This window comes from Symsagittifera roscoffensis, chromosome 4 (assembly GCF_963678635.1).
Source record: "Symsagittifera roscoffensis chromosome 4, txSymRosc1.1, whole genome shotgun sequence".
In the NCBI taxonomy this organism is placed as follows: domain Eukaryota; kingdom Metazoa; phylum Xenacoelomorpha; order Acoela; family Convolutidae; genus Symsagittifera; species Symsagittifera roscoffensis.
Genome location: NC_087065.1, coordinates 11,972,540 through 11,999,260, shown reverse-complemented (window position 1 = coordinate 11,999,260; position 26,721 = coordinate 11,972,540). Strand labels below are relative to the sequence as shown.

Sequence of the window (26,721 nt, the reverse complement as noted above, 5' to 3'; positions counted from 1 at the left end):
AAGGCTCTGATGCTGCTGCATGAGTAAAGCTATGTTTCCGTTCCCTGAGTTCTCCACAATCGCAGCTCGGATTAAGTCGGAAGTCGTGGCGGTGGAACCCGCGATAGCCGAGCTGAATTGGGGCTGTGCTTTTATGGTATCAGCTACTGCTTTGCGGTACAACATAGTGTTGAGATAGAGCTGCAGAGCCGCATTGCTCGGGTTCGCTGACGTTCGTTGACCCATTGAAGTTGAAATGACGTTGGGCTGAGGCGACGACTCAAGAGTCGCAACCGGGTGGGGACGAATCATCGACCTCTGAGCTAGTTGGGGCAAAGAACAAGGATAGCCTCCGATGTTTTGCAGAGTAGATGTGGCCGGAAACGCGCCGATGGAGCCTGCGGGTGGCATTATGTGCGAAGCAGTAGCACTTTGGAATGTAGTCGGTGTCCTGTGATTGATTCCTTCCGAGAGAGACTCGAATGTCGCGTGGGTTCGCATGGCCGACGTGACTGAAGTCGTGAGTTCGGGTGTGGTGTCACGTGACGCACTCATTAAGTCTGAGTTAGAGGGGGAGGAGCAGGGGTATTTGTGCTCGTGTTTCTTCATGTGTCGTTCTAGATTAGTCTGCTGTCCGAAGGCTTTGTCGCACACCTGAACATGAAGTTGTTCATAATTTCCAAATTTCAAATTCAAGGAGCGATACCTTATGTAATGGTACTGCGGCACATTAATCTTATCATTATTATTTTTCAATTCTGTCCAATCGTTTTTTTTAAATAGAGTGAAATTAGTGTTTATTGATCTGTGTTATTTCATTGCCCAGTGTTATTTTAGTCTATCACTATAATTTGTATATCAATTAATAATTATTCTCACCTTGCATTGGTAGGGTTTCTCCTTGTTGTGTATATTCCTCACGTGTCGCTGCAGATTGCTAGATATACTAAATGCTCTGTTGCAGTACTTGCACACGTACGGCTGCTCGCCAGTGTGAGTCCTAAGATGTCTAGTCAAGTTAGCCGAGCGAGGGAAGACTTTGTGACAGAACTTACACACGTACTTCTCTTTGCTAGAAGCACAAGGCGACAAGGGATCCCCCATGTTGCAAACTCCCCCCACATGCGAATCATGTGAGGCTACCGGTTTCAGGAGACCTCCGAAATAGGGCGCAGAAACAGGAGAACTCCCGATTCCAGGGTTCAACCCTGGGACTTGCCCTCCGGCAACGGAATTGAACCCAAGTTGAGATTGTTGCAGTAAATTGTACATTAATTTTTGGTACTCCAGCTGGCCGAAAGCGTTTCCCATGTTCAGCCTAGCAGATTGTTCAAGGTCAAGACCATTTGCTCCCGAATGCCCAAATTGCAGAAATTGTTGCAGTTGTCCAAAATTTTGAGCTGCTTTCAAAGCTTCATTGGCATTACGATGTTGACTTTCTGCTAGTCCATTTTGAGAGTTATTTTCAAAAATTTCTTGTTCGGTCAAAGATTCCGCATCGTCTAACGTTTCAACGTCAACTAATTCATTTTCGGCTTCTACTTTGGTAGTCGTGTTGCTATGTTCGTCTTCGTTCTCGTCTCGAGTCAAATCCATTTCGCATTCTTCATAAATTTCCTCATTCGGGCTCTCGCTGGTTTCCGACATCTCCTCTTCGGTTTCCGAGTCCGAGATGGACTGGTTTCTCGGGTTGCTCAAATCCAGCGGGGACTCCCGGCTCATCCCTCTTGAATTATCCTCTCTTTTCAGGAATATATCCTCTCCAGAGCTCAAACTGTGTTGATTTTGAGCTCGGTTCTCGTCAGCCGAGCCGAGAAGCGTAGCCGAGACGCAGCTTCGTGCCGAGAAATGGGTGGTCGGAATCCGTACATTCAAACTCTGTGCAGTCGAAGCTACCGAAATTGAAGGTCGTACTACTTTCAGAAACTTGTTGATGCAGAACCTTCGATGTTTGTTCAGAGCGCTGACTGATTTGAAACTATCGCCGCAAGTAGAGCAAGTTACTTTTCGGCAGCAGTCTGCGTGCATTCGTTTGTGCCGACACAGGTTTGAGAACTGAGTGTAAGATCTGCTACATACCTCGCACACGAATGGTTTCACACTGCTGTGTATGTGCATGTGTTGTTTAAGTCCGCTAGTCGTGGCGAAGAATTTCCCGCATATCTTGCAGGAGTAGTTGCGGTAGGAAGATGCGTGTTCCTGGTGAATATGAGACTCCATGGATTCGATGGTAGGAAAGGATTGCTCACAAGAGCGGCATTGAAATTTAGCATTCGAGTCGTCAGTGCTCGGGGATGTTTGAGAAGCCGACTAAAATGAGGACGATAAAAATTAAGTTGAGCGTAGTATAATGCAACAGTAACTGTTTATGCAATTCATCGAATGGAGAAAACAAAAATAAAAAAGTTCCAATTTTAAATAAAGAAGTTCTTCAAGTGATACTTTTTGATTTATTTTTCTTTTAGGTAAATTGGGTTTTCTCAATAATTTCAAACGTTTTTTCTCATATTATTAATTTACTGATTCTGTCCAGTATTACTAATGCGCAGGCTGACTAGACAACTATAAGCTTCAAATGACTTTCTGGTTTTTGATTTCTTCAGACAATTATTTTATCAGTGTTCGTCTTTATATTTTTATTGTTGTTTTAGTAATAAAAAAACACACACCGCCTATTTTAATGTCATAAATGATCAACTCGACAAAAGCTGAAACTTGTACAACAAAAGTTTACATCCGCAAAAGTTAGAATTTGCAATGTAATTCATAACATGACAAACGTTTATTTTTTCATCATTATTTTTATTGTCTATTTTTGGTCGTTCTTTTTCTCGAGATGCACTGGCTTTTCTAGTCTGCTAAATGACCAGATCAAAAAAAAACGATAATACACAGTCGGTATAATTATTAATATAATTCATAATTGAATATTACATGGATTTTTTAAACATGTCTGATTCTTCTTCGTATCTTTACTAGTCGTGTTTTAGTTGTAAAAAGACAAGCACAGCCTCTTCTAACCTAATGAATGGTAACACAACAACTATCACAACTCGGCTTCCCAGTGTAATTCATAATCTACAACCAGTTCAATCTCAATATTCTGTATCCTATGTTGGTGCTTGGGTCTAGGTAGAATCTTAGCAGCAAGTTAGAAGCAATAAGTTAACATCCTCTCACTAAACCTTTTGAATGATAGCAGTTTAGGAAAAACTTTTTAAAAGACGTTCATTAAATGATAAAGCAACTTACGGTTTTATCACCGCGGGTTTGAAGATCTTTCTCGTCGCTCCACCCGAACCTCACAAAAGACCCACTCGGTTGTCCTTTTTTGGAAGTCATTGCGTAATTGGCATTCGATGTTGCACAATCCTTGTCCAATTGATTTTGAATTTGGACCTCATCTTCTTGATTACTATGTGTTTGCCCACCTGAAAGGTCAACAAAGGTAATTAATTGAAGTTACAAGTGTTAATCGATCAGTTAACTAAGATTGAATTAACTGATTAGGAGCTTCAAAGTATAAACAGTTTTCTTTTTATTTGGGAAAATTGATTTTTTGTGATTTCATTTAAACTTGACGCGATATTTGTTGACTGGGTTTTGAAAAGTTAGCAATGACAATATTTGTGAACAAGGTGTGATTAAATTAATTAATTTAGTGAAAAAGGAAGTGTTGCAAGGAAGAGCAAAATTGATCTTTGCTTTCCCGGAAATGCTTCCCTTTTTATGTTGGGTTGTAATGATATTAAAAACAAACACATGAACACCTTTTCAATCTTGAGTCTAAATATTAACTCCCCGCTTAATAGTCACTATTGAAAAATCCCAGCAAACAACAAAAGCAAGGAATTGAAAACACAAGTAGGGAATATTTTGTGATTGTTTGCTCGATCGGAAAGATATTCCCAAGTCAAATGCCCAAAAGAGAAAATAAAAGGAAAACTGACCGACCCTTTAAGCCTCTAAATATCCCTTACAAGTAAACAATACCCATTTAAAATTACTTAATTTCACAGTCTAGGAAGAATCCATCTCTACGGCCCTCGAAAACTTAATCCTAAAAATAAGGAAAAATGAAGATATTTAAATAATCTTTTTTATTTTTTTTTTCAACTCGAAAATGTTTTTTTTTGGAAGCTAACCAGTTAAGAATTGATGACGAGATACCATTGTTGGAAGAATCAATTATGATGATTTTAATGTGATTTGGTACTGAGGAATGGATATTTATGATGATATATTTAGGAAATGATATTTCACTTGATTTGGTATTTGTGATATTAATTTCTAGTTTCGTATCGGTTTTATTTTTGTTTTGGTTTATGGAGTTCTGTAATTTAAAACGGAGTCCAATCTAAGTTATTTTAGAAGCTGCCTCAACTTTGGCGCTTCAAAGTAGGTTTAAAACATTGGTTGTTTTTGGCCAACAACCAACTATTTAATTGGTAAGGGAAAGTTTGATAGTTTCAAAGGAAATTTTGGTCTCAAAATGGATCTGATTAATTGCTTTAATGGATCGGACGAATGAGTTATTAAACTCAGGTGTGTTGTGGAATAATAATATGTTTGTGTATGTAACCGAGTACCTAACCACTCGACTTTATGACAGAGCGTTTTTATTTCAAAGTCAACTAATTACCAATTAACGAATTAATTCAAAATACCGGCACCTCAAGTTCAAAAATTTCTGGAGACTTATGACAAAAAAAAGTATTCCAACTCATTATTTACCCGATAATCGAGTTCGTTAGTTAAAAAATTGGATTATAAAGAATTGTTATTCTGATTATACAATAAACCGGTCGAGTGGCTAGCAGCCGTTAATCGTAAATAATTAAGAGGCATTGTAAAAAATCACTCCAAGTAGTCATCATATTACAGCATATTGTACCTAACACTCGCCAAATGCAAGTTAGCATAGTAAAAGTTCACAACTTGACTCAAAAATTAGGGAATTAAAATTGACAGATGTGATGAAGATTTCGACGGATGCAGGAGAACTCATCAAGCATGTCTACATGTTAAAGCAAGGAGAACCGCAACATCTGCAAAAAGATGCCCCGATTTGAAAACTCTGGAACAAAATGGAGCTTTTCATATATAAAAAGACAAATTTGAATAAAAAGGACAAAATAAAATAGTATCCATTTAGAAACATTGAGATATTAGAAATATCCAGAGAATGAAAACCAGCTATGTAGCAGCTAGATGTCATTAGCAGGTATTCTTGTCAAGCATCATTTGCGTTCTTCTTAAGATGATTTTTCTTCTCACTTTTCTTTTTTCAACTTGTCACTTCTCACCAAAAAGGGAAAAGTCTTAACCAAATGTCGAAAAAATACTGGAAAAAAGTGGAAATATTTTCAGTCGGGCTCTTCAGCCTCTCCTAGACTGGTTAAGAAGGTAGTTATAAGTGGTTATAAGTGATGCACTGGCCCATAATGTTGAGGGATGCTTCGCGCCTGTTTCTGACATCAGACTCTATTTGTATCTTTCACAAAAACATCACCCGGCTCAAATCTTCTAACAATGTCAAGATTCTCAACTGTCAACTGCAATCCTCGCCTTTTTCACTTTCAAGCCAACACACTTATCCTTTCAATCTGCTCCTATTTTAATTTAGAAAAAAAACAAAGTGAATGTCACAAATTGATTTTGAAAATCGAAGAAAATACATGAGGTTTTCTCAAAAATCGGCGGAAAAAAAAAGAATTTAATAATGATCGAACCGCTCTGGTTCCAAATATTAAGTTATTTTGGCATTGAATTATCAAAAAGCACGATTTCAGCTTTTTTCATGAAAAGAAATGTTTTACTAATTCTTTCGACAATTTCGATGACTTTTGGACGTGGAACTAAATCAACCTACAGACTTAAGGCAATGTGTGGGTTTTTGAGTCCACAACATTTCATCGCGATCTTTGATACTAAGACCCTGTACATGATTGCGTCATCGAGTGTTTCGATAGCAGAATGAACAACAGACTTGGGGACTACTCAAAACCAATTGAGGTCTTTAGCTGCTTGGCATACTCAAACAGGAATAGAGATAGAATTATTAATAGAGGTAGAAGTATTTGATTGCAAATAAGGGAGGATAAAAGATAAAATAGCGGATGTTAATATCGTTTTGTGTTGTTTTTGAAACGGTATCTTGAAAATCGGGCATTTTCTGAGTTGATTTTTATTTAAACTGAGTTGATCAATTTCTCGAGCGTTTGCGAATTGCAAACATATCTATTCTCGAGTAGATAGCCGTTCAAAGAGTGTTTTGTTATCGGCCAGTTATTGGTTAAATAGACATTAATCACAGGTAACAAGGTAATGTTGAATGGGTTGATTGAACGAATGATCGACGCTCGGATCCCCCCCCCCTAACAGGTGAGGTGATTGCAAAAGGTAGTCGCTAGTCACTAGTCATCAATGGACACCTTTAATCTGACTTAGCTCTCCTGAAATCAATGCGGCGCCGCAAAGCCACGGCGCCAAATAGTCTGCGCCTCACAAATTTCAGCTAAGCTGATAGCTGCAATCGCCAAAACACATTATTACTTTTTAAAATCTTTTAAAGGATTCTTAAGCCGTTTCTTTGCTTTTGAACAAAGGGTGAAAGATGAATAACAAAAACATATTTAAAAAATAAAATGAAGACCAGCATTAAAAAAAGTAAAATAGCTGTGATATTTATTATTTTTTAAGATTTTCTGCTTAAAGTTGGCCATTTTTCTCTAAAATCAATAGATCCGTAAATTTTTTGCTGATACGCGAATCAAGGATATCTTTCGGCATGGATCCTGATCAAATGTCATAGATAGAATCAACTCTGCAAGTAGAAATTACATAATTGTTCAAAATTTTGAAATCTTTAGAGGATTAATGGCGCTTGAAGCTCAGTGAATCAATGATCGGAATCAACAAGTTGACAAAATATTTCTGATCATTGTAAGCCTCTTGGAGTAGTATTTCAACTGCTAAGAGCAAACGAAAGACCATGCGAGGAGTCGAATATCAAAAGAGTCACTTAAAACACCCTTGGCGTCATAGAGTCCCTTGGAATAGAATAGCTTGGGTTCCTCACCTCGGGCAAAACATCTCAATTGGTATCTTAATATAACAAGCATGTATCAGATTTCAGTTGATTAAAACTGAGTGCTTTTGTATGAGGTGGTTAAATTACTAACCAATAAAGTTTTGATTGCATCAATGAGGGGTTTGGATTGAGAAGTCTTGAATTATGCAAATTGGAATTAGACCAACACCGTTTCCGGTTTCATCGCATGAACAATAGAGAAGTCATGTTTGGCTGTGGATGAAGTTCCTTCATGGTTTCTCAATTTTAAAAAATCCAATAAGTTTTTTCAATTATTCTCATAATATCCGATGAAATCGAAGATCATTATGATTATTAATATTCAATTAAAAAAGTTTTGCTAAAAATACTAAGTTTTCTGCGCATATAAAAAAATATCCCTGTCTAAAGTTAATTTAGCATGCGTTTGTAAACTTTTGAGCCACCCGCAGGTCAAAAGTTAATTCGGTTTAAACGTGCTAATTATTACTTTAGATCTTGAAGTCAATTTTGAAGGTACCCCAAGGCTAAAATTGGTACATCTGGACTTAACACGATAGCAAGAAACCTCAATTTTGAAACTCATAGAACACCGCAAGCTATGCAATTAGCCAGTTGACAACTAAACGAACAATCAATTAAAGGTGCAAGAAAACATTTGATCACTTGAGTAATTTATGCCAAGAATCCCGCGGCTATAATTGGGAAAACTGGCAAAACAGGTGAGAAGTGTGTCCGACTACCAAAACATAGGGAGCAAAATCTGATTTTCAAAGGCAATTCTATCCAATTTTGAGAGACATTTACCATATTAATCTTCAGATCGGAAGATATTAATCAGATTGGTAAACTGTTATTATAAAGCGAAATTGGCCATAAAACATGTGGATTGAATTGTATTTTCAGAGGAGAGCAGTTGAAACTTGAGCGGAAAGTTGGTTTGAAGTTGAAAAACAAACCAGTTCGAATCATCAGAAGAGTCGACATTGTTTTCACGTGGGGGCATATGGTGGTTTTTACAGTGTGCTCCGCAAACATATTCCTGTCTGGGTTGAGTTGGGATTGGGAATCACTTTTTACGATGCAATCTTAACTCGGGACATCTGTCTAAACAGTCTCATAAGCAGAATAGAAAACTCGCAGCCAAATATTACAATTTGAGTAGTTTTAATTAACTGCTGTCACAAATGACGAGAACAGCCAATAAAAAGAAGAACCAAATAAAAACAAAAACGCCACAAAAAATTGATTAAGACAAGGAAAAACTTTAGTTAAGTGAACTAAAAATCAATTTGCATTGAATTGAGCTGATAATTTTTTACTGAGTCTCGGAATTTTTTCACTCTCGGAGGGAGGAGGGGGAGGGGTGGTACAAAAAAAACAACCAATTTTTTTGTGAGTTTTTGAAAATCCACCCCTTTTCCTTCTGGCAGAAATCTTAGATCCGCCTGTTTTAAATGTTTTAAATGTTTAGTTTGATGTCAAAAGAAGATCATATTCTGGTTTCTAACTATAAATACAAAAAAATTTAGCTGCAAACAAAAAAATCATTCCGTGTTTTACGATAAAAAAAAAGATGTTAAGCCGGAGCAAAAAGCTGCTCTTTTAGCTTTAGGCAACATTCAGAACCACAAACATGTTTGTAAGCGGCAAAAAATCTAAGTCATTTGCGTAACTCAATTAACTGCGCAGAAAATTTCAAATGAAGATTTTTCGCGTTTTGAAGCTTTCGAAATTAAAAAAAATCCAAAAATAAATTAGTTTTTGTCCGATAATTTACGACACTTATTCAACTTAATAGAAAAGTTGTTGCTTTAATCAAAATGAAACGTTAAAAAAAAGTCAAAAACGGTCGGAACAAAGAAGGGGGCAATTCAGTCGCGGGTAAACACTTGAAGAAGAGAAGCCCTACAAATTGGACTGACTTAATAAGAACAAGAAAGGTTGCTGTATTTCCAGCTGGAATTTCGTGTCATGGTGACAGAAAACAAAAATATGATTTTGTTCAAGCTCATCTTTGGTTTGAGAATTAAGAAAAGCATAAAAATGGAAAAAATTTAGCAATCCAGTAATTGAAAAATTCGCAGAACAAAATTATGAAGCTGGAAATCGATAATTTACGGAAGTGTTTCTAACCTTTTATGTCAATTTTTCTTTGCTCAGGCTCAAGTTTAATGTCCATGTCTGCACTTCGTTCCATCTTTGCAATCATCGGCTTTCTTTAGAGTTTCCTGTTGTCGGGTTCACTTGGACAAATTTGGGTCGGGTGTTCGGGTTTCGTCAACTGCTTCAGTTTGCAATTGGCGACAGAAATAATTGAATTTTGTTATTTCTCGACAGGTGATAAAATTTAATGATTACTTTCTGTTCTTTGCTTGATGAATTGAAAGTTTTAGTCAGTTCTAGTTTGTTATTAAAGATAAAAACAGATATTTATGACAAGTGCGATTTTATTCAACCGATCTGTTGTCAGTAATTATTTTTTATAATTGTCCGGTCTGGTCTGCTCACAGGTTAGTACAAATTATATATCAGTTTATTATCTAAAATTTTCTCCGGCTGATTGATTTGATAGCCAAAACAGTATATATTAGATTGCTTTCTCTGGCTTCAATATGTCTTCAGGCGACTTAAAGTCTACTTCCATTCTCGAATCTGGTTGGCTAAGACCTGCTAGGCTCTCTTCGACTTGTGATTGGCCAATTGACTATTATGCAAAAGAGCTCTTCTATTAATAGTCCACAGCTACTGAGATCCACTTAATTGTATATTGTCGGTACAGCTTTGCTTTTATGCGGCTTTTAGAGGGGCGGGCAATCAATTGTTGGTTAATAAATCGATTAATTAATGAAAGAACAAACGATTTGATGATTGCACTTGGACGATAGTTTGCCTAACGTGAACGTCATTTACTGCGACGATTTTTTTGTTGATTGTTCACAGAGATTTGAGCGTTAATGGTATCAACTGCTCGCAAACACCTGAGCTAAATGAAGAGCAAACATTTAAAAATCCAATAAATCGCCCTCAACTAATTAGGCGGGCAAATAAATTCGCCATCATAGAGCGAAAACACATCAAATACATCAAAAAGAAAATCCATTCAAAAACTAAACAGAAGCCCCTGTTTATATTTTCACATCAATTACCAAGTCATCTTAAACTTCAATTCCGCGTAAAAGTGGCCAACCCAAACCAGAAACATCAATCGAAAGTTTTTTGCCCTCTTACTTTTTTGATAATGTGTATACAGCGAAGTACACACATTAGTTCGTAGTATTAAGTAGTACAACAGTCTTATAACAACAGTTGGTTGGACAAACAAACTGAACTCATTGAGAAAATAATTTGTTGATTTTTCTCTCAGAGATTCGAAACGGAGGTTATGGGACCCCCAGAGAGACCGCCTTGCCGCCTACTCGCGAAGGGATTAGTTCATCAGCGGATCAAAATAGAATACAAACAAGTCAAAGTGACTTATCCAGTCAAGTATGATTTATTATATAGTTAACTTGTTAAGTGACACAATCACGTGGCGCCCGCTTTTAAGTGTCAGTTTGAGTTTAAAAACCAGATTTCGATACGCGAAGCTTCTTTAGGTGAATGGCCGCATACAAACAAAAAGTTACGACACCCCACATACTGTGTAACTTACGCTACCAACATCCCTGCTCAAATCCCTGTTTTGTTTTTCTAACAAAAAAGGACAGCCAGTTGGTGTGCAGAATGTTCCGAGCACAATGATTTAAGAAGTGAAGTTTCAAAATGAGGAAAAAAAAATAAAATATAAAAAAATGGATTTTTTTCACAATTTTTTATCCAATTTCCAGTTTTTTTTGTGGATAAGGGATCGAATTAGGTGCGAAAATGTTAGAATGAGTGAAATAGAAGCTAACAAAGTTGTCAGTAAAATTAGGTTTGTTGGAGGTCAGCGTCCACTCATATTGTCGAACTCAGTATAAAAATCAAAAAAAGACAGACCGTTTTTTCATTGATGCGCACTATTCCAGTAATTTGAAAAAATGTACAAAAATTACTACGCCCGGCATCATTAAACGTACAGAACTGTTTTCGATTAATTAGACGTTTTACAGTCTTGGCCACGCATTCCAGTCCCTTAAGAAAGTTTTATATCATTTAATTATTCATTGTAAGCTTTTGTATCAACTGGTCTGCTGAAACATTCAAAAAATTGCCAAATTAAATTTTTTGTTGATTTATTTTAACTTTACCATTGGTTATTTCAATAGAGCACTTTTCTAGCAACTTGATTGACTGGCAAATTAACTCGTGAAGGCAAAAAAACGTGAAGCAGGGGTGGATCCACGATTCTCTCCATGAGGGGATTTTCAAAAAAAAAATTTGAAAGTTTGATCACCTTTTTTGAATTTCTTTAGATCAACCATAATGATCCCAAATCACTATAAGGACCCTTTTTTTCCATTTTTCGGAAAAAAAACAGGCCAAAAAAAGCGTTTTTAGGCACTTTTTGGAAAATTACGACCAAAATTGCCGTTTTTTTTTGGTGCGCGCTCCCCCCTCAAAATTAGTATATATTGGCGGCGAAGGAGCCTTTAAAAAATCTAAGGGCCAGCCAGCCAAAAATGGAAATCTCAAAATACTACAAAAGGGGGACCCTTTGGGTCAGCAGAGGTCAAATCTCTGAGGAAGGGGCGTCCCCCCGCCCCTAAATCCAAATCCGCTACTGACGTGAAAAATTTTTCGTTCTTTAGCTCGAGTGAAAACCGAAAACATATTTTTCTTTAAATGCTCAACGAACATTAGCGGAAAAGACGAACCGCGCACACAAACCCCGAAGAATGAATTCCTTGCTGAAAGAATTCGCTTCAACAAGGCTGTGAAATATAGCTTTTTGCGGCTTTTTCAAGTAAGATACCAGCGAGCTTCTCTTGACAGAACACGACGGATGGCTTGTCCAATTGTATATGGCAAAATTATTAAGTGCTCTTAAAACTGCTCGTTGAAGATCTTTTGACTAGTCTGAACAATCGTCTTATTGTCGATTTTAAGACAATTATTCGGTCTGATTCTCAACTGTTGAATTTCTATAATTGTAATTCCTAATTAACAAAGTTCCTATAAGAAAATGTAGAAAAAAATGGAGGAAACATATCAAAAATTTTGCCGCTCCTTTGAGGTGGTGTTCAATTTGCGTTCAAATTTTTCCCAGTAGCTCAGAATTTTGCGCCTGAAGTATGCAACCATGTGTCGGTTTGATTTATTTCTAGATTTCAAGACACAATGGTTAAGTAATTTTTTCAAACAGCGAGTGGTAAATCATCGTAGAATACCAATTAAGGTACGGTTCATCTCATCTTAGCTTCACAGTTTTATTGCTTTTTAATAAATTTTATCTCCGAGCCATAAAAATTAATCAACCAAGATGTAGTCGATGCACGTTTCACAGCTTGCGGCGCTGTTGATAATTACAGGTTTGATAACCACCACACGTACAATTGTCAGAAGATTCGCACCATTTTCATTAGTTTTCGATTCAGGTGTTGTACTTTTAGTCTGGCTGTGGTGTGGTTATCGTCATGGCTTAGCGAAGAGTTCTCGCGGTCCATTAATTTTCTGCCTCTCAGCTGAGATGGCAGATGAAAAGAATTAATCAACAGACTTCTCACATTTAATTTCTCATTTTCAAAAGAGCAGTCAAAAGTCCTCGAAAGTTGTTCAAATTCTGATGTTTTATTTGCCATCATCTCTCGATTTACTATCGCGAGAATTTATTGAACAGAATTGATGATTCTACACAGCTAACAAGTACCATCTAACCAGTGGGGTGATTAATAATTATAAGACTGAAACAAATCACCTGCTTCACTTTTCAAACCAATTTACTCTCGATCACCGAGACGTGAAAACTTCAGAATACCAATTATAACGCTTTTTCAACTTCGTTGCGTGAAACATAAAAACTCTGGCAAAAACATGTTTTAACTTAGCGGCCTGCTTTTGTCTTAAGGTGCCTCGGCTATAATGGTTTATGATTTATAAATGTGTTGAGATGTTCCGAAGTTTCCACTTAGGTGAGGAAGATAAAAATTAACGATGCGACCACCACATTTAACATGTCTTTAATTTGTAGTCTGATCTTTCATGGCCTGATCAAATTGTGCGTGTGTTTTTCAATATGAGAAAATACAAATCAGCCCATTAAATCAAAAATGAAGTATCGATTAAAAGGGGCAAAAAAACATGTCTTAATTCACCGTTTTTTTTGTAAAAAAAACAACCAACATTTTACCCATTAAAATAGAATCGTCTGTTTATTATTTATCACCATGTCTGTTTCAACTATTTAAAAGAAAATTTTTAATAAAAGGGCAAATTTAGAAAGAAATAAGTTAGCTCTAAGCACCTATTTGATTGACGTATAAATTTGAAAAACATCCATAAAAATGTAAGATTTGCCCCCTGTTAAAGCTGTCTTTGATGAAAAAAACTCATCATTCAGAGTCATAACTTCAGTTTCAATTAGCGTGTATCAAAATTTTTTTTCAAAAACCAGACGATTGTATTTGAATATACTGATCAGTAAAGACTCTTGGTCTGCCCGAAGGTGTGTTTAATACAAGTTAGCACTAGTAATAACTAATTACACTGTTCTATTCTTGAGCCGTCTAATTAGATTGGGCAAAGTGAGGATAGGGAAGGGTAGGTGATTCCGGAGAGATTTGGACTAGGAGAGGGAACTGGCAAACTGGCTGTGACACGCTTTGTTGTCTAATTTGTGCTCTTAACTAATGATATTAACACTCTCTCAATATCAATCTCCCCTCAAAGCTCACCCACTATGCTGTGCATATCGCAAGCCCATCGCAGCCCAGTGAGGGGGGGGGGGTGCTAAAAATTAAATGAAGGACTCGATCAACTGGATTCGTTCAATATCGATCCAATCTCTTTCCTGTTTGTGACCCCCGTTCAATGATAGAGTAAACAAACTCGTGTATTTTTTTCTCTCTCAAATTGCCGAACCAGTTTTACAACTTGTATGTTTTTTTTTGCAAAAGAAAATCTCCAAAAGCAAGCAGCATTGAAAAAAATATGGAAAATTTTTAATCTGGGATGATTAATCAGAAATGATTGGTTTTATAAAATGGCAATTCAAAAATGAATGTGCTGTCTATTAGTGTCCTAAAGAATGGAAAAACAACCAGTTCGTAATATTTTACAAATGCTTTAACATTTGTCAAGGTCCAAAATTTAAATCGAGGTTCAAAAGTATCAAATGTACACTTTTCTAGGTTTGCTTTCAAGTCTCTATCAACTATGTCATGTCATCAATCTAATCTGAAGTCTCTCCTCTCATCAGTCTTGTCGTGAATTTGACTCTCCTCTCTTGATTTACTCTTCGATGTAGCTGATGATGACTTGATCTTATCATCTCATCTATCCTTACTCCTCAATGTAAACTGGGCCAGTTGTCTAGAAACAAGCTGACAGTAAACAGATCACTTGCACAGTCCAAACTTCAACCCCATTTATTTCAACACATTTATACCCACAACCAAATCTGTAAAATCAGGCAAATCCTTAAGCCGAATCGGCCAATTAGAATAACTTTTTCAACTTCATAACTTTAATTTAATTCAAAACTCACTAAAAATCATATGGTCTTCGCAACAATTTTGTATAAAAATTAGATTTTTTCAAAAAAGTTGAGCAACGACAAAAATGGAGAAAAATGGAGAGCTATAGGTCAAATGAGAGTTAGGACAAATGATCGCTCTCTCACGTTGTTTATTCACGCGAAATTTGTTCTGTAACCAATCTCTTGTCATAAAAAGTTAATTAATTGTTTTATGCACCTTGGATTAGTTTAATGAGCACACCGTGCATACAAGCCATGCTGACGGGTAAACAATTCTGGTGTCTATGGTCTCAATAATTGGATGGGCAAAAGCAACAATGGCTCCTAATGATGAAACTGATCCTCAAAACATGAGATATCTCATTACAATTTGTAGGGTTTATCAAAACAAAGAAAAAGTTTTCACAGGAACGAGAACTCAGCCCAAGTTTGTTTAGGGTTTTCGTTTTGGTAGTTTTGTATTCATTGCAGTTGTAATCATCACAGCATGTTGTTTCTAGATAACACAATAAAAACAAACACGAAAAACATAGGTCGAGTTTAGTTAACACCTACAGGAGTTTGTACTAATTTATATCTGGTTGTAATATATAATTAGTCTCCAAAACCAAAAATATGAAAAAAAATTGAAATTTTACAGTGCCCTAGTAAGCACAGCTGAAATCAGACGCAGACTTTACAAACTGTTTTCATGATTTTCATGAAGTTTTTCATGAAACTGTTTTCATGAAATATGGAGAAGCGACCAGAGCAAATGCCAGAGCATCAACCGAGAGCCCAGTGCATGAAAGAATACCCCAAGATCTTTTGCTCTGCGCTAGATGGCGAGGCAACATTTCTAAGCCAAAAGTTTAGCCACAACATTTTTCAAGCATGTGTGAATAAAGTTGTAGTCACCTCTCAACTACAAACGCGCTCGAATAATTGAACACAAGTTGTATTTCATCTTCAAAAACACTCAATCGTCTATTTTCTTTTGACTTTTCAAATATATTTACGAGCGTTGTGCCATTTTTCTATTTATGGTAAAATGTTTCATAGACTCTCGCGGATAGATTTTGTAATAATCTGACAGGCAGAAATTTTATCTCCTTATCTGAATTGAAAAATACTCAATTCGAATGTCCATAACAGTGAAAGAAGCAACCTATTTTGGGGGATCAAATAAACATGAACAACAATAGACATATACAATAAAGAGTATTTAAGAGATTTAAAAATGTTTTGCTGATTTTGCTAGTAACTCAAAGCCCCATTTAATAACATCTGCTCAATATTAATTCATATAATTCAAAAGTAAGATAATAGTTTTCTTAAATTAACAAAAAAAAATGTGTCACTAATTGACAAAAATGAAAAAAAAAACTCGAAATTTTCTATCTAATAATTTATCATCCGATTTTTTAATGCAAATTTGGTATTTAGGTTGTGCTTAAAATGAGAAAAACATGAAAAAGATTTTTTAGGAGGGGGTGGGGGTGGGGATTTGGGGATAAAAAATGTAGTGAGTATATTTGATAGAACAAGGTGGCTGCTAATTCAAAAAGAGAGTCCACTAATCCCAGCGATCCGAAGAGATTTCAAGTCAAACGGAGCAGATGTTTCCTTATTTGTTTATTAAATTCAGAGATGACTTGGGTCATGAAAAAATTAGTAACATTTTGGCAGTTTCCCAGTCGCCGAACATAAAACATCTCTTCTCTCCGATACACTACAACACTACAATGCAATAGGATTAGAGAGTCTTAATCGGGGCAACTTCTGATGATTTGAAAGAACTCAAATAAAGATTAGCAGGTCAAACTTAATCGCATCATTGGCTTTGCTGCATCTTTTCTTCTTCTTCCCAAGCTGCCAGATGTCAAAACTGAAGAAAAAACGCACCACATGATATAAAATAAAACAAATGAGAAAACTAAACAAAAGCAAAAAGAGCTTCCATAAATGCAAAATATTCAGAACTATTCTCAAAGGCATTATTTTTCTGATGAGAGCGGAAAATTCGGATGTGGTTAATAAAAAAATAAAAGTCGTGGAATATTTGAAGCAGCAAATGTCATTTGATAATAGATTTGAATATCTCTAATCAAAAAAATTCAAGACAATTTTATGTCAAAAGAGTTACAAACGGAGCAAATTCAATTTTTTGGAGCCATTTCAGGCAGCGAGATTGAAATTCGAATTCGATTTTAAAATTTACTTTGAAATTAGAAATAAAAACTTAGAAATAAAACTTGGATTTTAAACTTTAACAAATAGAGATACTCTCTTTCCATGTTCAGACCAGCATTCTAGCAACTCAATCTTTTTGGCATTGTACTTCAGAAATTATTGTGTTAATACCTATTACGTGTTTTCAATTATCTAAAATCGAGAGAAAAAACGGTAGCAATTAGCGCGGAATGTTCCGACCACATTCATAAACAAGTATAGCCGGTTACTGTGCAACTAAAACAGAATGTTCCGGCCATGGTTTTTGAAAAACTACAAGAAAAACATTCAAATTAGTATAGTTTTTTTTCTGCGTGGTGTGATAAAATGATCTGAACAAAAATAACATAGCAGATTCGATAATCATAGTAAACTGGGCCAGTTTACTATGACTGTCGAAACCCGTTTGGAAACCAGGAAAATGACTAAAAAAACGAAAAAAAAAATGCTACAAAATTTGTTCTAATTGTTTTTGCAAAACTTTTATTAAATTTTGAAGTTTTGAAAAATTTGTTTCAGAACATTTTTCCGATAAATGTTTCCAACTTTTTGTAAAATCGTTTAGAACGTTAGTGAAGTAGGCATGATCGACAACAGTTATCTTCAAAAAATGAATAATAAGCGAAAATGAAAAATTGTTTCAAAAAAATTTTCCAAAATTGGTTTCGAATTTTTTGCAGAATAATTTTTTGACTTATTTCAAAAATTTTTATTGCCAAGAAAGAGCTAGATAAAGCTTCAAAAACTAATTTTCTACTTCTCGGAATAAAACTGTTTTTCACCATTTAATTGAAACATTTACTGAATATTACAGTTTTTACTCGCCTAAACTTAGACAAAAACTTTTAATTATGAACCAGTTTTCTTATTATGAATTAACAGTTCAAGTGGTCAAAACTGTGTGCATTAATTTAAACGCTGAAAAAAATTGAATTGCTTCTGTAAAGTTCCCCACATATCTCATGTTATAATTGCATTGAAGCGTCCATAGTTCTCGATTCCGCCTTATGTTACGGAAGAAAAAAATTCCTGTCCACAGTGCCCTTAGAAATATAAGAAATATAAGAATTATGAGCAAGTTTCATATCAGAAACAATTAACGAAACTTTTAGAACAACTGTTTTCGATTATTATACCTTTCGGAAAATTTGTCTATTCGGACGAGGAAAATGTAGCTCATTGTACAGTTTGGGCTGTAGTTTCCATCTCGGAGTGTGTCGAGTGATATATCATATTGAAGTCCTTTCAGCCCTGATTCGAACGACATTTTTCTTGTGTCGAGTAAAACTGTGCGATTCAAATTTTAAGTTTTAGTCTAATTTCGAGTACTCCAGTAAACTGGTTTTGGTAGCTCTATTCAGAGCTTTGTTGGCAATCAAAAGCTTGCAACAAAAAATACTACTCTGATGCTAAAAATGATTTTAAATTTCGAACACAAATCACTACATGTCTAAGTGTTCGAGTAGTTTGATCACAACACGCACAAAAAAAGAAATTTTTTTACGAAAACTTTTTTTTCTTGATTTTTTCGAATGATCCGATTATTGTGAGCTACTTACACTACTTGCCTAGAAACCATCTATCGTTGTTTCGTTCTGGTATTGTTTTCCGTAAAATAATTAGGTTACCCAGTCGGAACATGTTTTCATTGAGTACATTGACTTCCCAATGCCAGTAAGACTCCAGTAAACTAGTTTTGGTCCAGTAAAACTAGTTTTGGAAGCTTTTTTTAGCGCTTTGTTGGCAATGAAAAGCTTGCAACCAAAAAAACAACTCTGCAAAAACTTAGAAAAAGTTTGAATTGAAAGAACACTATAGAAACCGAGAGGAAAACAAATAGCAAAAATAAACTCAATTTGCTTTTACAATAAAAAAAATTCTAATAATTACGAGCAAAAAAAACCTTTTAAGGTAATTTACGATCTGATGTCACTTGAGGCCTTCTTTAAACCGACTCTACTGCTTAAACAAGTAATTGTTTTACAAAAAAAAACAGGCCAGAAAGCACGTAAAACAAAAAAAAACAAATGACGAAGAAACAGATTTAAAATTATACCATGAAAAAAAGGAATGAACTCATGATTTTGCCAACAACAATATGAAAGTATCCATAAAATGTTTTGATCAAAGCTTCATTGAATAGGGGGAAAACTCATTACAAAAATTCAATAAAAATTTTAAATTAAAATCGAAATTATATCTAAGCTTTTTTATTTGTAAAATAGGCCGAGAAATGATATTAAAATTTCAAACGTTTAAGGTAAACTTTGAATTAACGTCAAAAAACGATCGGATACCAAAAAACATTGGGTAAATAAACCGACAGAACTAAAGCCGACAGTCAAAACAGCCAAAAAACTGAAAAACAGCTAATTAATTTCAGTGCAAATAAGATGAAGAAAAAACATGCATTTTCGAATTACAAAGCAAGTTCTAGCTATATATAGACAAATCAAGTAAGATTCCGTTTTTTAAAATCTTCTTTTAAAACTGCCTCTAGTACTACCGTTTTCTGGTCAAGCAATTTTGCTGAGAAAAAACAGTCTTATCGCAAAAGCAATTATCGCAAGGGCAAATAAGTAACACTATATTCTGCTTCCAACAAATCAAGTTTTAAGCTGACGCGGTTAGAGCAATAATTGAAGAAATAATATTGAGTTTCCTTGCTAACACTTATAACTTAGCTGTATTTCTTACCTTGCTAAAGCCTTCAATTCTGTTTAAAATCGAAAATCTTTTTTGTAAATACAACGAATTGAAACCTAAAGGTTGAGCACAGTATCCTGCCATTGTTTTGGACAGAAAATTGAGTTTTGTTAACAAAATTATTAAGTATTTTAGCAAAATGGTTTGCGGAGTTAGGTCAAAACACATCTTACGGCTTAAATTACCGCTAATGGCACGTGCAGATCTACTGAAGTCCAAATTTTTGTCCCATCTTAGTCATAGTAGATTGATTTTAGCAGATAAGAACTGAAACAAAAATCGATGTGTACAGTAAACTGGGGTGTAAAATTTGCTTAACGAGAAAAATTTGAAAGATGTCTTGATCTATTTTTGAAAAATAAATGATTTTTTGCAGAATAATAGATCACAAGTTTTTGCTGCTGGAAAGTTATGATCTGTTTTCTGAAAAAACTCTTGGCTGAAGAAAACAGGAAAAATCACGCAAAAACATAAAAGGTTATTACACAATGGATCAAAAAAGTGCGTACTGGACAAGTACGTGGTAACTACTCATCAGAGTATTCCATTTTTGCAAAATGTTCCATGAAATAGATTGACCTAAAAAGTTCAAAATCAAAAAAATTAAAGTAGGAAACCGAAACAAACAAGTACTTAACACATTTACCTGATCAACATCAGTTAATAAAAAAATGTTTTTTTTGTTTCTTTTTTAAAATTATTTTTGTGTCTATAAATCAAATAATCACCTTAAATTTACTTCTTATGTTATGTAGAAGCTAGCCTGGATTAACCTAACCCTATTACTTGATTTGTGAACTGATTCAAAGAGCATGTGTTCTTCAACCTTCCGATTATGTTGAACCATTTTTTATGTTTATGAATGGGTGACATTAGTGCATAATTTTCCTCTCTTTGCTTGCTCAAGACTACACAAAAGTCCGCTTTTTTCCAAAATTAAAACTCAGGGTGGGATGGCAATCTGATTCGGAGACTATCGAAGTAAACTAAAAAACCAGCGAAAAAGTCAAAATTTTTTTTATTACAAAAAATTACACTAAAAATTCTGCCGTGAAATCAAAACTGCAAAAATTGTACCTGAAAAAATTAAGTAGTAAATCAAACGATACAACAGATTACAATGCACCTACAAATTCAAGTCGAAAATGAAGTAGAAGTAAGAAAATCAAGGAAAATGGGGCATAAATTCAAACGAGTTACATTTCGTTGGACTCAAAGTTCTTATGCATGCTTAGGGGCGGATCTAGGATTTTCTCGAGGAGTGGCGGATTTTCAAATAATTTTCGAAAAATTTGTCGATCTTTTTTTTAGGTCGATCAAATTGACTTTTCGAGCTCCCCCAAAGCAATAAAAAGTCCCCGTTTTGGCAAAACTTTCTGCACCGCAGGCAAAATTTTGAAAAACAGGCCAAAAAGGCGTTTTTAGGCACTTTTTGGAAAATTTTGACCAAAAAATCTTGTATTTTTCCCGCGCGCGCGCTCCTCCCTCAAAATTAGTGCATATTGGCGCCAAAGGCGCCTTTAGACAAATTTTAGGGTACCTCACTACAGATGGATATCTCAAAATAATACAAAGGGGACCCCCTTTGCGTCGGCAGGGGATCGAATCCCTGAGGCGCGTCCCCCTTCCCCCGCCCACTCCTAAATCTGCCCCTGTGCATGCTGGAGCACAAAACAGTTACCCAATGCCAAATATCGAAAACCTTACATATTGTTTGGTACAAGAAGCTAAAAGCGCACCCCGTCAGGAAAACCAGCATATTTTTCAACTTCTGATTTGAAGTATGCGCATAGTCAACTGTTAGGGTTACGAAACACTGCAAATTTAGATTAATCGGCAGCAAGGCAACACGAACGTAGCAGTTCCAGATCGAACTGAACGCGTTGAGCGATAAGCTGACCAAGTATCAAGTGGCGTTACACGAATCTCTACGCCCTTGATAATTTACCCAACACACTTTACACTCTAGATGGATGAACATACAGTTAGTTAAAAAGGCCAAAAAAGACAATCACACGAGATATTTTCTCAAACAGAAACGAAAAGGTTGGAGTATAACATAAACCACCAATAACAAAAAAGTAATATATAAATTTGTCACAAAAAAGCAAGGAAACTAAGAAGATCTTTCATCGAATCTCTTTAACAATTGTTGATATTCCAACCAAGTTTGTCATAATTGTTCACACGCTGAGAATATTCAAGTGGAACATATTAAAAAATTCAAGTGTAACAATGAATGCACAAAAAACCTTGAAGCTATTAAAAACGCAGCTGAAAAGATGACAGAAAACACCCTCTTCAAATGAAATTTAAGACATTAGGAGGCCAAACTATGCATTTTGTGAATTGTATACGAGTTCCACAACAGGCCAAAACCAGATTTGTTCTGAAATCCGCAACATTGATACTTTTCTCTGATTTTCTTTTATATTTTGGATTCCACGGACAAATAGCTAAAACACTATATTGCTCAAAGTTTTATCACACACTGTATTTTATCAGATGTTTTGGTAATTCTAGCGTGCCAAATTTTGGTGGTGATACAAGACGAAAAACCACGAAAAAACAAATCGAAAAGCTTTCAAAATAGGTCGAAAAAACTTATTTTATGAAAGTTAATAGAGCTAGTTTTCGAAAAATAAAATACACCAAACGACAATAGTAAGTAAAATTAGCATCAGAACAGAAAATTCCAAGCGGTAAAAAAGTCAAAAACACCAGAGACCAAACCCTGCGAAAAAAATTTCGAAAAAAAAATTTAACCAAACAAAAATTTGTTGAAGCTCCATCCCCTCAATACGCAAACGCACACGAAGTTTTTTTTTGCTCATCAAGGAAATATGGGGCTAAAAATCCCATCTACTATCGGCTGAAACCTATGAAACTGAGAAAAAAGGGGAAAAAATGGAACTTTAAAACAAATTGTTAAAATTACAATCAACCTATAAACAAATTTCGATTGGAACGGATAATTAAAAAGCGCACATGGTCAAAAAATGTTCGTTGCCGTATTGTCAACAGGAGACCAAGATAATGAAATACTCCAGGAGATGACACCTGTGAACAATGTTCTTGACGGGGAAAAGTCTCTAGTATCCGACTTCAATATCCTTGCTTATCGCAAGGGTAAAAGTAAAATTCTGTGGAGGGAGCCAAATTCATAGAGTAGTTTTAATTTGCCTGAAATAACTCATCTCCAAATTATTGTTTGGCACAATTTTCTCAGAGCTTAAATGAATTGTCAAATAAAATAATGGAAAGTTTCAACGAGTTTAATGTGAAGGACAAGCTGAACTAAGCATTGGAAAAGGTACATTAAAAAATAAAACATGAAAAATCATAAGCTTTAAGAAAAGTTTTTAGGTAGACAAAGCTTAAATTCTGCCTGATCTTTGCTTTCACAAAACAGTTAAATACATTATAACTTATTAGTTGGCCATAAAAACACCAGGAAAAGCACCATATTCTCCTGTATTATTCATACGCGGAAACGCAATCATGGCTACTAACAGTTGGATGGGTTCTGTGTTAGTGGATTTTTTATTCAGCAAAGAACTATTCAGTTTTTAAGGGTTTATTCAGTTTTATAATCAGATCAGTAAATCAAACTACGTAAAATTACATCAGTTGCGGAATCAATGACGAATTGGAAGACACTTTCCTGAAGCACTTGTCTATAATATGGGGCTCATGGCAGAATTATTTTATTTTATTTTTTGATCATTTTTTGTTCTGGGGGAATTTGTTGTTTTCTACGAATCTGTTTTAAAAACATGTAATTAGGTAATTGAATGACGCATTTTTCGAAAAGTCTAGCAAGTATAGTTTTTACTTTTTGTTAAGCATTAGTTTAGAAGCTGGCTTTAGACAGTTTGAGTTTCCCCTTTTACAGAATGAAAAAACCAAAACAAAATACTCAAAATGTAGTGAAACAAAGAAACAATGAACTATAGCACTCAAACAGCGGTCATCCTCTTTAAGAAGCTTTTGCTTTCCCGACTTTGCTAAATGCCAACGCTGATTCGAATAGTTTGCGCGACATCATTTAGTAAATATCAAGCGCTCTAAAAACGCGGATGAAACACATAACACTGAATCGATCGCCGAGAAGACTGAGAGCACAAAAGTTAAACACAAATCTTTTTGCAGACTAGGTTGCTGAAAATTGAACTCGTTTTTGAAACACAGTCACAGGAAAACATTTCTGAAAAGTTTCAAACCATGTTTGATGATGTTTTTCACAAGTTTGTGCAATTCTATAGAATTATTTTTAACACCAAAATTACATCCAGTTCGGCGGTTATTAAATCGACGAAGTTTTCTGTCTTGGTATCGGATTAGGTTGAAAAACAGTAATTTTAAAATTGAAATTAATTTGTTTAGAGGCAACTAAGTTATAGAAAACTTCAAGCTATAAAAATTTTAACTTGACCCATCCTTCCTGAAACAGATAACAACAATTCAAAAAACACCATTCAAATTACGCAACTAAAATTGACTAAGCCGACAAAAGCCAAAAACCTATCTAGACAAAAAAAATTATTCTGCATTTGGAGAAAAATGAAAATCAACCATAAGAATTTTGCATGACACCTTAAATCTGAAAAAATTCAAGAAACTGATTTGAAAAAATTTATTACTACCTCAAGAGGTTGAATGAATCAAGAGGTAAACTTTTAAAATAAACTGAGCATGTAAGCCTTTGAACATGTCAATAGAACTGAGCAGGCTGGCAGAAAGGAGCATATCAGCAGAATTATTAGCAGAACTAAGCATGTCAGCAGATCTTATCAGACAATTTGTTTAAGGGAAAAAAGTTTCCGATTACAAGTCACAGGTGAAAAAATAAGCAAGTCTTATAACTGAAACTTGCCGAAGTTTCAAACAAGCCAGAAGGAGAAAACCTTTAAACCAAAAACACTACGCTCATCGATGTTTCTGAGCTTTCAATTTTTTTCATGAAGGTCAATGAGACCTACTATAAGATCCTTGTAGTTTTTTGCCGATAGTTGGTATTTTTGACAACAAACAACCTGATGTATTATAAATTGCAACAAAGGTGAAGCTGCACTTTGCAACCACAAGAGAAAAACCGACAAGAAAAGAAAAAATCTGAAGCAAGAAAAAAAGGCTAGAATATTCTCGCCATAGTCTCTTCACAAAACACTAGTCACCAATAAGACGGATAAACACAGCATGTTTTTTTATTCTGCTACCTAATTAAATTAAAAAAGGGTAAAGAACATTCTTCTTTGACTCTTAATTCAAAAAAGAGCGTTGTATTATATTACAATTCCTTTTTTTCCCAATCTAAACCGCCAATAGAAGCGCTCATTTGTTGGTACCTTCCCAGCATATTGATTGTATGTGTTCTGAAATTGCAGCAAAAGTACCACCAAAACAACAAATTTAGCTGCGAGTTGAGCTTAAACTTTTTTTTTCGAAGTATAATACTGCGCGAATTCAAGTGAAACGAACCAAAATTAAGTTCAAACAAAAATCGCTGTTTGCTGTGCGTGTAGCACGTTCTACCACTTTAAAAAAAGTACAAATTTTTTTTCTTTTTTATCAATTGTGTGTCGTTTTTTTTGTGATTGGTGTGATGAGAATACTATACAAACGCATAGTAATAGCGCTATTTAGGCAAATTTGACACGAGCTATCTTCAAAAGACAAAAAACAAACAAACCTTAGAAAAAATTATTTTGCACAATAATGTGTTTAAAATCTTTAGGAACATTTTTACTGCCAAAGAAGCACTAAATGAAGCCTCCACAATTAGTTTTTTAAATTCAATGAAAAGTTTTTAGTTTATTGGACCAATTTTTACTTAACGCGAACGTTACTCGATAGCGTTACTCGCTCGAAATTAGAGGAACTCTCAAAAATTCGAACCAGTTTTTTTTTTCAAAAATGTAACGACTTTCTGATTTTTTTGATGCTGTTTGATTTACGACTGAAAGGGCTTTAATATGATATATCACTCAACCCATTCTGATGAATATTTGTGGCACCTGATTTTGAGTTGAGATAGAAAAAAGCACACTGGTCGGAACAATAACCTACTTCATTATTATATTTCACAAAAGGTCGAACAAGTTCTAGTGATATAATTTCCTGAAATTCATTCAGCAATACTACGGGCAGCAACTGTTTTGCCGCTGTCGAGAAAACTGTATCATTTGGAAATAAAAGGATGTTATTCTCTACCTGTAATGTTGTTTCACACGTAGAGACCAAATAAATTACCCATTTGTCATCCGTGAATTAAGCTGCTGGTAAATAGTTTATGAAGCCTTTTTAAGTTCTTTATGCTCACCCACTCAAAAAAACTCAACCACTCTAAAATATAAAGAACATAGCAATTCGAAAAGAGTAATGAACGCAAGTAAACAAAAAAACACAGACCTTCATGAAAAATCTGAAATTTCGCTTTCAAAGAAAAAATAGATGCCCTTTAAGCTCTTAGAATTTCTAGATCTTCTTAAAAAATTGGAACTTTCGCTTTCAAAGAAAAAATAGATGCCCTTTAAGCTCTTTGAATTTCTAGACCTTCTTTAAAAAAATCGGAACTTTTGCTTTCAAAGAAAAAATAGATGTCCTGCTTTGCAATTTTTTGACAACATGAACCCATTTAAAGAAAACTGGATCAATAGGTAAAGTTTTCATTCCGCTGAAAATCTAAAAATTAAATTCCACTTTCAAAACTAGAAATCGCTTGTTTTTTCGCGCCATTTCCACGTTCGTATTTGGAGAGTACTATTATGTCACTTTCAGCAGATGAAATTCAATTGAACTGAAAAAGTGCATATATACCTAAGTGCATTCATAAATGCATCAATATGTATGAATGCACATCTGTAGTTATTAGAGACTTTTCCTTAAAAAACAAAAAAAAAAATCAGCAAGACATATAAGAGTTTTCATTGCGTTCATTACTCAAAAAATAATATAGAAAAAAATATAAAGAAAATGTTTTTAAAATTTTCAAATTAACTTTGGTCAGAAATTTCTGAGCTAGTTGCTCAATAGTAGATTATTCTGATTTATCCGAGAAGCAAATGCGTATAGGAACTAAGATTCAGGAGTTTTGCCGCGCAAATCCAGAAGCCATTCATAAACGTCGCATGCG

General features: G+C 34.9%; 1 protein-coding gene across 1 annotated transcript; it reads right to left on the bottom strand.

Annotated features, from left to right (window-relative positions):
* Window position 1: 1 nt before the first annotated feature.
* Window positions 2–9,683, bottom strand: LOC134844635 (zinc finger protein 420-like; the record flags this gene model as incomplete). Its single annotated transcript, XM_063861416.1, is given in 4 exon segments — window positions 2–633; window positions 859–2,289; window positions 3,232–3,410; window positions 9,188–9,683. Coding segments are annotated over 4 exon segments (2,318 nt in total), but the record flags the coding sequence as incomplete, so codon positions are not given.
* Window positions 9,684–26,721: the final 17,038 nt, after the last annotated feature.